The sequence below is a fragment of the Astatotilapia calliptera genome, chromosome 2 (assembly GCF_964374335.1).
Source record: "Astatotilapia calliptera chromosome 2, fAstCal68.1, whole genome shotgun sequence".
Classification (NCBI taxonomy): domain Eukaryota; kingdom Metazoa; phylum Chordata; class Actinopteri; order Cichliformes; family Cichlidae; genus Astatotilapia; species Astatotilapia calliptera.
In genome coordinates this window covers 31,743,233-31,756,380 of record NC_137423.1, presented here as the reverse complement: position 1 = coordinate 31,756,380, position 13,148 = coordinate 31,743,233, and the positions used below count along the sequence as shown (strand labels likewise).

The following is a 13,148-nucleotide window of genomic DNA, read 5'->3' as shown; positions in this document are numbered from 1 at the left end:
GAAAAGTTGAGATAACACCCACATTTTCTCTATAGCTGACTAGCAAATAAACACCTCCCACCAAATCTCATCTCATCTCACTCACATTATTCAATGCTAATAATTATATTCAACAGGTGTCAGGTTGGTGCAGTGGGCAGGGGCGTTTCTGTGGAGTTTGGATGTTCTCCGTGTCCCTTGTGTTTCTGCTCCAACTTCCTCCCACAGTACAAAGACCTGGCATGTTAGGCTACTTGGTAATTCTAAAAAGGCCATGGATGTGTGAGAGAGAAGGTCCTTAAAATTATGGGATACACTGAATCATTTTGTGTATTTTTCATGTACAGAGTGCTTCGTGGTGTATTGTATCATATTCTATGATTTCCATTACATGCATTATACTAACTTGTGTTATCATTTTAGTACATCAAAGCTTCACACTAACTGCTGTTGTTTCCTCTGTGGCCTCCCCTGACAGATATCCTTTCTCATAAATCACTGTCAGCACCATTAAGAAGCTCTTTAGCTGATCTATTAGTGTCCTGGTAGTGAAGAGTGGGTGGGCACAGACGGATGACGGGAAAATGAAAATATGTGACGGAGAGAAGTAGAGGGACTGTCTGAGATGAAAATCTGTCAGAAAAGCAGAAGAATAATCTTTTTTTCAATTGCATAAACAAAAAAATGACTAAAAATTGAGAGAATAAGAATCACTATAATAGTCCATTAATCTGCACAGTAACTGTTGCATAAGTATGCAATATCCACCAGATGTGGACTAATAGTGGACCATTTGTAAACCTTAAGATCACACACACACACACACACATACACACACACACACCAGGATTTGCTGTGTCTCTACACCACTTAGAGACTTGGACACTTTTACTTCAGACAAAAGAACAGACTGTGTTTGTGCGTACATGACAACAAAGAAAGATACTCCAAAGTCTTATTCAAATAATTTATTCTCAACAGTGTTTCAGTATTAGACATATTTTTTCCTATTTGGCTTGAGTCAGGAGGATTTAATCGGCTCCACCTTTCAGCTGACAAACATGAGTTTGACGATTATCATAGTTAACATGTTGCTAAATCAAAATGTTTGGAATAAAAATGGATTTTATTACTATTACAAAGAGGCTCTAGTTTGACAGTTATTGTTGTGAGCTACAAGCCCTTACTTCTTATGGAGATGGCAACAACATCGTCCTCCTTTACCCTGTTCTATATACTTGCCGATCTAAAGCTGAATACCTCTTATAATAAGGTGGAAAGGAAAAGAGGAAGGGGAGCCCATGTCTTCACATTGCTGCTGTCGGTTAGAGAGGTTGGTCATAGGTGTTGAGAGAAAGTGCTCCAGAGTCACAGGAGCTCTTCATGCATTTGAGTGACAGCTGGCTCCCTGGACTCTGAGCTATGGAAGCTTCTATCTGAGCCTCTGACACCTGCACGGACAAAGCAAGAAGGAAAATCTGTGATAAGGTTCTGATAGGTTTTTGGACAAACATGTTGCTGTGCCATGAAAAGCAATACCTCTTCAAACTTTTTGGCTTTGTACTGCTCTGCCCCTTTCAAGAAGTTTAGTAAGATGATGTCACAGAGAACCGCGCCCTGCCACGACAGATACAAAAGATCAATGAGAGCCGAGAGCAACATGAGAACAATAGATTAGGTTGATAAGAATTTCATACCAGTCCAATCGAGGTAAAGGCAGCTACCAAGTTGATCATAGTTGGGATTGTGTTAAACTTTCCTGCCTGAAATAGATGGAGTCACTTTAGATGGCATGTAATGCAGTTTCATACACACAGGCTCTCTCCATAATGTTTAATTTTAAAATAAAGTACTATTCCTTAATGATTTTCTACACTATTATAACTGAAATGTATATTTAAAGATGGTGATTTATTTTCTAAACATTTACAGTCCGGGATTTAAAAGTCATATTTTTACACTTGGCTAGTATGCTTATTTTCTGCTCTGGTGAGAGAGGACGGATCGCGCTCTGTGCCAGCAGTTTAGTCTGAAGACTGAATTCTTGGAAACATCAGCTGAGCTATTTTCAAAGGAATATAGATAACATTCACTCACTGTGCAACAATGTGTAGGGCAACACATTGACCCTACAGCAGTAGAAGACCACACTAGGTGTCACTCATGCCAACTAAGAACGGGAAATCAAGGCTATAACCCACACAGGCTCACCAAAATTGGACAATAGAAACTTGGAAAAACATCGCCTGGTTTGTTCTTGAATCTTGATATCTGCCCTAACATTTGAAGGGTAGTGTCAGAATTTGGTATATACAACATGAAAGCATGGATGGTGGTGTAATGGTAGCAAAGATATTTTCTTGGCACACGCCTTTAGTACCAACTGGGCATTGTTTGTGCCACAGCCTACCAGAATATTGTTGCTGACCATTTTCATCCCTTTATGACCACAATGTACCCATCGTCTAGTGACTGCTTCCAGGAGGAAAACACTCTGTCATGAAGCTCAGATCATCTCAAACTGGTTTTTGGAACATGACACTGAGCTCACTGTACGCAAACAGCCTTCAAAGTCAACAAATCTTAATTCAGCGCAGCACCTTTAGGATGTTGTGGAATTGGAGATTTGTATCATGGTCCATGATGGTCCATGATACAAATCTCATGGAAATCTGCAGCAACTGTGCGATGCTCATACCAACAGGGACCAAAATCTCCTATGCCATGAAAACGAAAAGGGTGTTGAGCCTGGTGTTAAAAGCATGTACCCGATAAAGTTGTTGGTGAGTATATTTGCTTATGCAATTACTGGAAATTTGGAAGCTTCAAAACGTTTGTGCTGTGTTTAGAAAAACAGCCTATGCAATAGGCTAAGTCTAGAGTCTAAGCTAAGCTAGCTCTGTGCTACAATAAGCTAACGTGGTGGTAGTAGGTTTCCCACAATGCTCAGCTCAACAAAATGATTTTAGTTCATGTTAAATTGAGACTTCTGCAAAGTTTCTTGATTTTGTCATGTTTCAGTGTTTTTTTAATTAATAAATGTCACATTTTCTGAAAATAAATTACATAAAATGACACATGGAAATTCTTTGTTTTAGCCAGTTGTTATCACACTTTGTCTAATATTAAGTTTGAAGACAACTCACTTTGCCAGTGACCATGACATCAAAACGGATCGCAAAAGCCTTATGAAGAGTCCGAAATTCAGTCCCATTCTCTGTTTTGAAATATTTTGCATATCTGTATTCAAAGAAGAGAAAAGAGTAACTAAAGACTGATTTTTTAAAAAAAGAAGTAAACTTGAAGAGGAAGAATCATTATCACTACCTGAAGTTGTATCCTTTGGACACAGCATTCTTGGCAAATGGAGCATCGAGTCGTGTGAAGGAGTACTTGGGAATACATTTTTCAATGTTTAAGTCCAGGTTACATTCCCACTGAATGTTTATTCCTATTTCTCCACCCTGAGACAGAAGGATTGGGAAAAGAGAGACACCCCTTGAGGTTCAGCACTTAAATATGTAATACCAGCTTTGGCTTTGACGTAAATATGTGTCAAAGCTAAGGCTGGTATTGAAGTGTATGGAATTGGATTGACTTTAGGTCAGAGAGAATTAATGTGAAATACTTCCAAAAATATCTGGCTTTTTGAGCTAAGTGTTATCTTGTGCACTTAATGATGATTGAGGCACTTCAGAAGCTTTGCATAGGAAGGACAAGACCGCTGTCTGTAACTTGAAACATCCTAACAGTGACAAGACCTTCATACGACCTTGTACACTCATGCTTACCTTGCTTAACAGTTCGGTTATATTCTGACCGGTGTAGTTCAGCACATCCCCCACACGAAAGATGGGGCAAAGGGGGTTGTCCTCTGGATGGTATTTACATTTCTTGATTTCATTGGCTGTCATTGTGGGTGGAAAGTTCCCTCTGAGTAAGGAAAATGATTTTATGTTTTTTTTAAAAGACACTCATAATATATTGATGTTTTTTAGCTGCTTCGGTTAAGGTTTGTGGGGTTTACCTGGTGACATTAAAAAGAGGGAAACGAATACTGTTTTTGATGAAAATAGTGAAGGTGTTCACATCCATTGGTTCACTGTGGGAGATAAACACAGAGACAAGGGGACAAAGATGACACTTTCAGTGAGTGAAATGTATTTGTGTGGGATGTGCGTGCACTCTTACATTTTGATGGCATCATTTTCAGCTGGACACCATCCTTCCATCTCACACATGCCATGGGACTCATTGGAGTTTTTAAGGCAAGCACCTGTTATTACACCTGGTGTGTAAGAAAGAAGAGGAAGGAAACATTGTGCTCAGGTAACTGAATGGAGATACTGTTAGCCATAATAATGATCAGTTATACAGTGCTGTGAAGTAGTATTTACCCCAAGTGTTTTTGTACATTTGCCACACACATTTCAGATCATCAAACACATTTTTATGTCAGACAGTGATAACCCAAGCACATACAAATTGCAGATTGAAAATAATAATTTCATTTATTAAGGGAAAAAAATGATGTGTGAAAAAGTAATTGTCCCACTTAAATTATTAATGTTTTGGAAATCTGAGTTAAGTTTCATTACATCCAGGCCTGATTACTGACCAGACCTACTGAATCAAGAATTTACTTAGATAGAACCTGTCTGACAAAGTGGGCTAGGTCAAAACATTTCAAGAAGCCAAACAACATGCCACGATCTGAAGAAACTTGACAACCATCTGTTTGTAAAGGGCTACAAAACAATTTCTAAGGCTTTCGACGTGGAAGAGCCTTTATCCACAGACAGAGAAAATTTGGACAAGCGGTGAACCTTTGCCGGAAATGGCTGGTTGACCGAAATTACTCCAATCGCATCGACGACTCACAAAGAACATCAACCAAAGAACTGCAGGTCTCACTTGCCTCATTTAAGGTCAGAGTTCATGATTCAGCAATAAGAAAGAGACTGGGCAAAAATGGCATCCATGGAAGAGTAACAGTGAGCAGACGATCACAAAGGCTCATCTCAGATTTGCAGAGAAACATCACGATGAGCCTCAAGACTTTTAATCAAATATTCTGTGAGACAAAACTTTAACATCTAGTGCAAAACTAACACAAAATTTAATAGAAAGTTCATCATACTAATAGTCAAACACGGTGGTGGTAGCGTGATTGTCTGGGGCTGCTTTGGTAGACTTGCCATAATTGATGGAGTAATGAATTCGGCTCTCTGAAAGAAAATCCTGAAGAAGAATGTCCAGCCATCAGTCCATGCCCTGAAGCTCAAGCTCACTTGGGTCATGCAACAGGACAATGATCCAAAAAATAACAGCAAGTCCACCGATGTCCTCTGAATGGCTTAAAAAATGAACAAAATGAAGGTTTTAGAGTGGCCTAGTCACTGTGGCCTAAGTCTGGACTTGAGATGACCATTCATCCTCAATCAGCAAATAAGAGTGGGCCAAAATTCCTCCAGTCCACAAGGACAAGGACTCATTACCAATTATTGCAAACACTTGAGTGCAATTCTTGCTGCCACAACCACTTATTAGGCTTAGGGGTGAATTACTTTGTCAGACAGGGCCAGAGAGTTTTGGATAACGTTTACTGCAAATTGTTTGTAAACAATATAAAACTATAAATATTTACCCTGCTTTTTGATTTAGGTTCATACTCTGTGCAGTTGATATTCTTCTAAAATATGCTAAAGGACATGGCACCTGGTTGTAAAGACTGAAATATTTAACAATGAGCATTGTCTGACTTTCTGTTACCAATATGTTTCAATATTATAATATTAAACCTGCAAAACATAGGAACACATTTCAATTTTCACCATTTACTACATTGGGTTTAAACAATATCAGGTGGTATAAAGATTCTATCAATAAATCTACAAGTTTAACAAAGGCTGGCTCATTCTACTATAAATATATTCTTATATTCAATTAAAGATTATTTGACGATACAATAATATCACAAACATCTTTGCACATTATTTTGAAGATATTATTTATATTGATATTATTTTTAAGAAGGTTTGTTCCTGGGTATTAAGTGCTACATTCTGCCTTATGTCTCAAAGGTAGATAAAATAAATCTATGATTCTTTTTAAACTTCACTTCTACTTTAAAAATATTTTTGTCCCGGTTAAAAGAACAAAGAAACCCTGTTTTGTTTTTTTTTGTTAAATAGCGTAATTCATTTCCTCAGTTTTTAGCACCATGCCTTATTTTATTAATTCAATTTTTGGGTTAAAAGATTTTTTCATGATTATTTTTTCATCTAGTATTTACTTACCAGCCAATGCCACAAATCTGATTTAAAGATAAGCAAAGTTACAACACCACAGACTTGACATCAGCACGTTTCTGTTTCTGTTGAAAGTTTCTGTTTAAAATAAATCTGACTCACCGTTGTAAAGGTTGCTGCCAACATGCTTCTGGCAGTCTTCATCGGAAGAACATTTCTTCTCAGTCTAAAAACAACATAAACACAGAAACTGAATGCATGCTAGACAAAATAAGAAACATATAGAAATGTAACATCAGTGGATGAACAGGAACACATGGACGACTGCTCTGGTGCTTTTACTACTGAAAAATAAAACTGAAAATCACATCTCTAAGATAATAATAACGGATTGGATTTATATAGCGCTTTACAATGCCACTATTCATTCACTCACTGGTGGAGGCAAGCTACGGTTGCAGCCACAGCTGCCCTGGGGCAGACTGACAGAAGCGAGGATGCCATATCGCGCCATCGGCCCCTCTGGCCAACACCAGTAGGTGTTGCCCAAGGACACAACAACCAGGACAGAGAGCCCGGGGATCAAACCAGCGACCTTCCGGTTATAGATGCGCTTCCCAACCCCCTGAGCCACAGTCGCTATATATCAGTCTAAATATAACCCGATATATCAGTCCAAATATAACTTGAAAAATGTTGCAGTATTACCAGCTGCTATTAATGCACTGTGAGGTCAGTTTTTAATCATCCTGTCTGCCACTGACAGATAAAAGGCTGCGTTTAAGAGCCTACAGATCTGCCTGTTTACGTTAGAAACATTAAAGAATACATATCAGAGATATTACTAATTGCATTCATCTTATACTAACATGAAGCTGTTTCCATACCAAATGAATAAATGTAACAAATTCCAGAATAGATTCAAAGACTCCCGTTCTTCCCATTCTATATACAGTTTTAGCATTGCCTTGAGAATCGAGTCTCTGCCTGCCATCCGGAGGCAAGGCCCTCCTACCTGGTCACACACACCGTCTCATTACAAAATGGTAAATGGCTTGCATTTGTATAGCGCTTTACTACCAAAGCGCTTCACATTACATTCAGTCATTCACCCATTCACACACACATTCACACACTGGTGATGGCAAGCTACATTGTAGCCACAGCTGCCCTGGGGCGCACTGACACACTACTGTGACAAACTGATGACTTCTCCAGGTTATACTCTGCCTAAGAAAAATGGATGGATGGACCATACTGCCAACACTACACTGAGAAGGAGTTAATGGCTCAAGGTGTGTCCTCTGCCCTTCAGCTCATTACTGCATCCTACCGCCACTCACAGGTAGGAGTAGAATGTAATTTGATGTCAGTGCAAAAGAGACTAAAACTTTAATTAGATTTGTCAGAAAAAATAAATATAGTCATAAATCTTTACTGATATATATGACCATGTTTTTGCTGTAGGGCTTTCAGTGAATTAGCTGAAGACTTCCTGTTGATTCTCTGGAGACCAAAAACACCCCGTAAGTATAAATGCCAGGCAGATATCTGCTGGAATATCAGTTTGCAATAATATTGATCCTGATATGTTGACAAAAAATCTGCAATTTGGTTTCCTTGTTCAAAATATGCAATATTTTTGACGTATTTTATGCTGCCTAGGAATAAGAAGACATAAGTGGTTACAATAAAACCAGCAAGCCTTAAAATCGACTGAAAATTAATGGTAAGATAGTAAAACGTGACAAAAGCATGCGTTTGAATGTGTACTCACCTCTGTACATCGTCCTTGGAACTGATTTTCAGTGACGATGAGTTTGGTGATGATGCAGAACACGCCTGAACCCTAAAACAACAACTGAATGCTTATGATATGCTTTGTGTTTATTTATTACTACACATATGAGACTGGGAAGAAAGCTTGCTCATCATAAAAGTTATTTTAACAACACTTTCAACTGCAGCATCTTAACTGCCAACATTGTTAATAACTCATAGAAAACTACAAAGTTTAAATATGTCATGTTATCATCACGTCACTCACCTGAGGGGGCGACACGTAATCAGCCACGTCCATCACACGATTCTGATAGTTCTCATTTTGGTTTTGGTTTTGTAGATAACCAAAGCCTTTGACTTTGGTCATCACGGAGGACTCAATGTTGGTGTCGCTTGACTGATAAGCTTTCTCATGGATGAAGACCCAGCTGCATGACACGGATCAGTGAAAGAAATATTTTGTAATTTAGCTAAGGAAAACTCAATTTACACCCATGATTACACACATTATTACACTCTGAAAAAAACTCAAAAGAAAACTACAGATCACTGACCCGACAAAATAGGTGATGATGAGCAGCTGTACAATACGGTTGATGATACCCACAGACCAGCTCTTTACCACCACGGATTTGGTGGTCTCGTAGGTGAAGAAATCAGTCAAGAACCCCCACAAAACGAAGCCCATTGCTGCTCGTCAGTGTGACCCAGGTAGCAATGACTCTGAGAGAAAAGTGCAACTCTTCTCCCCAACAGGTGCCTTCTTGGAAACTTGATGGTAAATCTTTCACAATACAGCTCTCCCTTCTGGTTCAAATAAAGAAATAAGATCCTAATTTTCACCCTGCTTGTATCATCTCTCAGTCCTGCCTGTGTTTATCGCCTTCCTTGCATGCTTAGTTTTGTTGGTTTATGACACAAATTGGACCTCCCCCTTTCTTGACACAAACGAGTGGGAGGAAAATGTCTCCTCTGTCCCTCCCTCTGTCTCTTTCTTCTCCACAAATCCCCATCCCCAAACACACTAACCATGCACAGACAAATGCACAATTAGACTGAGGCAGTAATCGATACCCCATATGTCCACTGTGATTTGCTCACAGCATGCTTTCAGTAATAATGTAATCATTTTCGTCTTTCATGTGTTAGTGTCTGACTCAGAAGGAATCTACCACTCACACTTTCCATTTCACTTTTAGTAACCATTTTATTAGCAGCGTGAAGAAAAAATGATAAAATTGGATGCTTTAGTGGTTTAGTTCATGAGAATAAAATTTTGCAGACATTAGAATAAACCAGACAGAAAGCATCAGAAGGCAGATTTTATCTGTTATTTAGTAACAGATGTTATATTGCAGCAGAGATAACCTCCTGGTTGGCTGGGGCCTGTCTGTTTGGATTTTGCATGTCCTCCCTGTGTCTGTTTCTTTGATTTCCTGTTGTTAAGTTTCTTCCTTCCACAGTTAATACTGACTGAGGTGTAGATGCCAGTATGAACAGATGTCTTTACCCCTGTTATGGACCACTGACCCCTCCGGGATGTACATCTTACCTAATACTAGCTGGGATATGTGGTATGTTAGAAAAATGAGCGCTGCAATGGATATGGTAGAAATAAACAGTAAATATAAGGTCAGACAGAACAGTGAATGGTCCAAAATACAGTCCACAAACTAAAAAATAACCATAGCAAAGACTATCACAGGGCTGGAAACGAAACAGATACTGTGACAAAAAGTTAAAAAGAAAACCATGATAACTAACACAAGACATGAAAGGAAACAAACCTTCAAAGTAAAAAACAGGAAGTAACCTGAAGACAAACACTAAGCACCGAGACAAGAAGAACACATTAACACGAGACAGAGTTACTATAATTTGTCCTCATTTCTTTATGGTCTGTGATGAACAAGTGGTGCTGCTGATTGTTTATTGATTGTTCATCTTATTAAATGTGATATAAGTAATGCTCTAAATAGAAGAGATGACTATGTTTGCTTTTAGCCACATAGAGAGGAAGGACCTTCCGTTCTTTAACTAAACAAGAAAGCCTGAGTGCAGAAAGTTGTTTGTACTTTCATATAAGTGGCTGTGAAAAACTTCTGGAAATGTCATCATTTAAAATGAAACCACTGGGGGAAATCTTAATGTTCAATATGACTCCATTATATGCAATTTTGTCACCTTTCTGCACATCAGTGGCATAGAAAAAAAGCAATGTGCTTCCATACTTACAGATGACGCCTCAATAACAGCACTGCAACAAATTACAAAGAGCAGTATTACTGACAAGTGTGCAATAAGTGCGACATATGATACGATCGGTTTTCAATACATTCACAAGGACCAGCAGCATTAGTGCCTTTTACATTAGAGAGATAATGTAATGCAGTGACAGCGCTCTGTGTGTGTGTGTCTATGTGTAGATAGTATGTAATTACTTAAGTGGATCCATTATGTTTGTGGTCAGCTAATGGTGACCTAATACAATGTAAGATACATCTAAAAACACACACAAGCATGCGCTGAACATGCAAACAAGATCACAAGCTTTCATGTAAATGTCATGTTTATATCAGCAGAAAACTGAACACTAAACCCTATTCGTCAGAGTGTAATTGAATGGGGAGCAGACTGGTGAAAGGGGAAACTGCAGCGGAAAAGATAATTATGTCACAGGAAGGGATGTATGCAAACACTTTCCACTCTGATTTTCTTTGGGCTCCACATTTAGGACATGACTAAACACACTGACACCTGCACGGCACCCAAACACACCACATGAAGAGCGTACGCAGCTCATTGTAGCGAGGTTACTCTTTGCCATGAATCTTAGCAGACACATTCATGCTCTCCAGAGGATTTATTCTACCGACTTGGAATATAATCATATTCATGGTCAAGGAAGTCACATGCAATATGAAGTACATATTTAAAATTCGAACTTAAACATCTATTCATCAAATGTGTTGCAAAGTGAATAGAAATTATTGGAATATTCTAATAGTTCATCCTTTAAATTTAATCTAGTCAAAGAATCACTTCAAGCTGTCAATTTGTTCAAGTAATCTGAATCAATTTCAGCCCATGCTTCCTGAAATCCTCCCACAAATGAAATTAGTATAAAAGCCACTTCTTATGTAATATAAGTTTAAGCTGTTCCCACAATAGCTCAATAGGATTATGATGCAGTGCAGGTCATCATAGACTCAATACCTTACTTCTTTCACTCTAAAAAGTTCCTCTAATACTTTGGTGCTTTGATTCATGATTAAGGTGCAGGAGGAAACCACAAAAACTTTAAGGGAAGCACCTGAAAATAACAAGTCAGTTAATCCTCACATATATCAGTGCATCTAGTTAGGACGCATGTGCCACATGTGCAGTGTGATTTGAATTGACATGTGTAGCATAATTGACTAAAAATTACTAAAATTGTAAGGTATGACTCAAATGTCAAACTATGGATGCATTCCTTCTAAAAACTCAAAGACTGTTAACAGACAGAAGAACAACTGAAATCACAGTGACATAACAGAGAGTAAAGGAGTATAAAATGACAATCACACAAGACAAACAGAACAAACCTCAGCTTTTTAATTCAAATTCTGTTTACTTATTAAGAGAGCTGGAAAGGGTGCATTCAAAAAAAATTAATCAAAGGAAACCAAATTAAAACAATAACACTGAAAGCTCTGCCTAGTTGCAGCTTCACAGAGCCACTTTGCAACACCTCGAGTTTCACATGATGATAACAAATATCAAATGATAACAAATATCCAAGGCTATTCTAAGGATATGTGATCAGTACTACAGGATGTGGGAAGAGTACCTTATTGTCAAAAGCCACATTAAGTGGAGATGAACTTTAGAGCTGGTATCGTTTAGCTCTTAAAAACCACTCTTCAAACCACCTTGTACTTAGGCTTCAGCAAATCGCTAAAACCACTGTCTCTTCAGCTTTGACTAGGGCAGCCAGTTAACACACACTCTCAAACCACCCCGCCTGGTCAAGCGAGCAAAAGTGTAGGTAGGTCCTATGGGAGTATCTTAACAGCTTAAGAGGTTTGGTTTTCATTCTGTGTTGAAAAATTACACTAACATACGCTGATCATATTAATTTCTTCAAGGATTTTTGGACCACATGGCTGAGTTTTTCTGGAGCTATTTTCATTTGCAGAGTTAATCACATGTAGCTCAATTGTCACTAAGATACATGTTTAATTCTGCTTTCTGTGAGCCCTGTATAGACTTCTGAGTGATGCTGATTTACATATAAATTTTTTAGTAACTACACTGTGGAGGGATGTTTTTAAAGTATTTCATAGTTCACATAGATAAGAATTTCCCCACAAGCTCAGACAACAGCCACTAGTACGGGTTGGGCACCCATTTGACTTCAGGACTGCTTTAATTCTTCGTGGCGTAGATTCCAGAAGATGCTAGAAACATTCTTCAGAGATTTTGGTCCATATTGAAATGACAGCAGTCACTGTTTGTTGCACTTGTGAATGTCCTGTTACACCAAATCCCAAAAGTGTCCTGGTCACTGTGGAGGTCAATTGAGTATGAGTATAGTTTGCTGTGTTGTGCCTTCAGAGGTGCCCTTTTCCATAACTTGGTGGTTGTTTAACATGTGTATTTGCCTTCCTACCAGCTCAAAGCAGTCTGGACATTCTTCTCTGACCTCAACAAAGTATTTTCAGTCAGAAATCTACTGCTTACTGGACATTTTCTCTTCTCTGACCAGTCTGTCAACCCCAGAGATGGCTGTGGGGGAAAATCTCAGATCAGCAGTTTCTGAAATACTCAGACGAGCCTGTCTGGCAGTAACAAGCATGCCATGTTCAAAGTCACTTAAAATGACCTTTCTTCCTCATTCTGCTCAGTTTGAACTTCAGCATCCAGTCACAACCATGTCTACGTTTAGACTGTACTGCCAATCATATGATTGAGTGGCTGCCATCTGATTTCTTATATTCCTCCTATACTGGCTTCTCTTCGTTGGCTCCCTGTTAAATCAAATTTAAAGAATCCAATTTAAAATCCTGCTCCTCACATACAAGGTCTTGAATAATCAACCGATCCTATCTTAATGAACTTATAGTACCGCATCACCCCATTAAAGCACTTTGC

The 13,148-nt window shown here is 38.6% G+C and overlaps 1 protein-coding gene and 1 long non-coding RNA gene across 2 annotated transcripts; one reads left to right on the top strand and one right to left on the bottom strand.

The window, feature by feature from the left end:
• Positions 1-932: 932 nt before the first annotated feature.
• On the bottom strand, positions 933-8,926 carry p2rx3a (purinergic receptor P2X, ligand-gated ion channel, 3a). The gene is made up of 12 exons (XM_026180388.2): positions 8,567-8,926; positions 8,278-8,440; positions 8,008-8,079; positions 6,393-6,456; positions 4,171-4,267; positions 4,007-4,081; positions 3,771-3,912; positions 3,307-3,443; positions 3,126-3,219; positions 1,677-1,742; positions 1,519-1,596; positions 933-1,430 (listed from the first exon to the last, which is right to left on the bottom strand). The coding sequence occupies exons 1-12, from the start codon at positions 8,698-8,700 to the stop codon at positions 1,305-1,307; spliced, it is 1,248 nt and encodes a 415-aa protein (XP_026036173.1). The 5' UTR covers positions 8,701-8,926; the 3' UTR covers positions 933-1,304.
• LOC145420206 (uncharacterized) lies at positions 2,562-7,576 on the top strand. The gene is made up of 3 exons (XR_013901510.1): positions 2,562-2,762; positions 4,193-4,308; positions 7,449-7,576. It is a non-coding gene; the product is annotated as an uncharacterized LOC145420206 (long non-coding RNA).
• Positions 8,927-13,148: the final 4,222 nt, after the last annotated feature.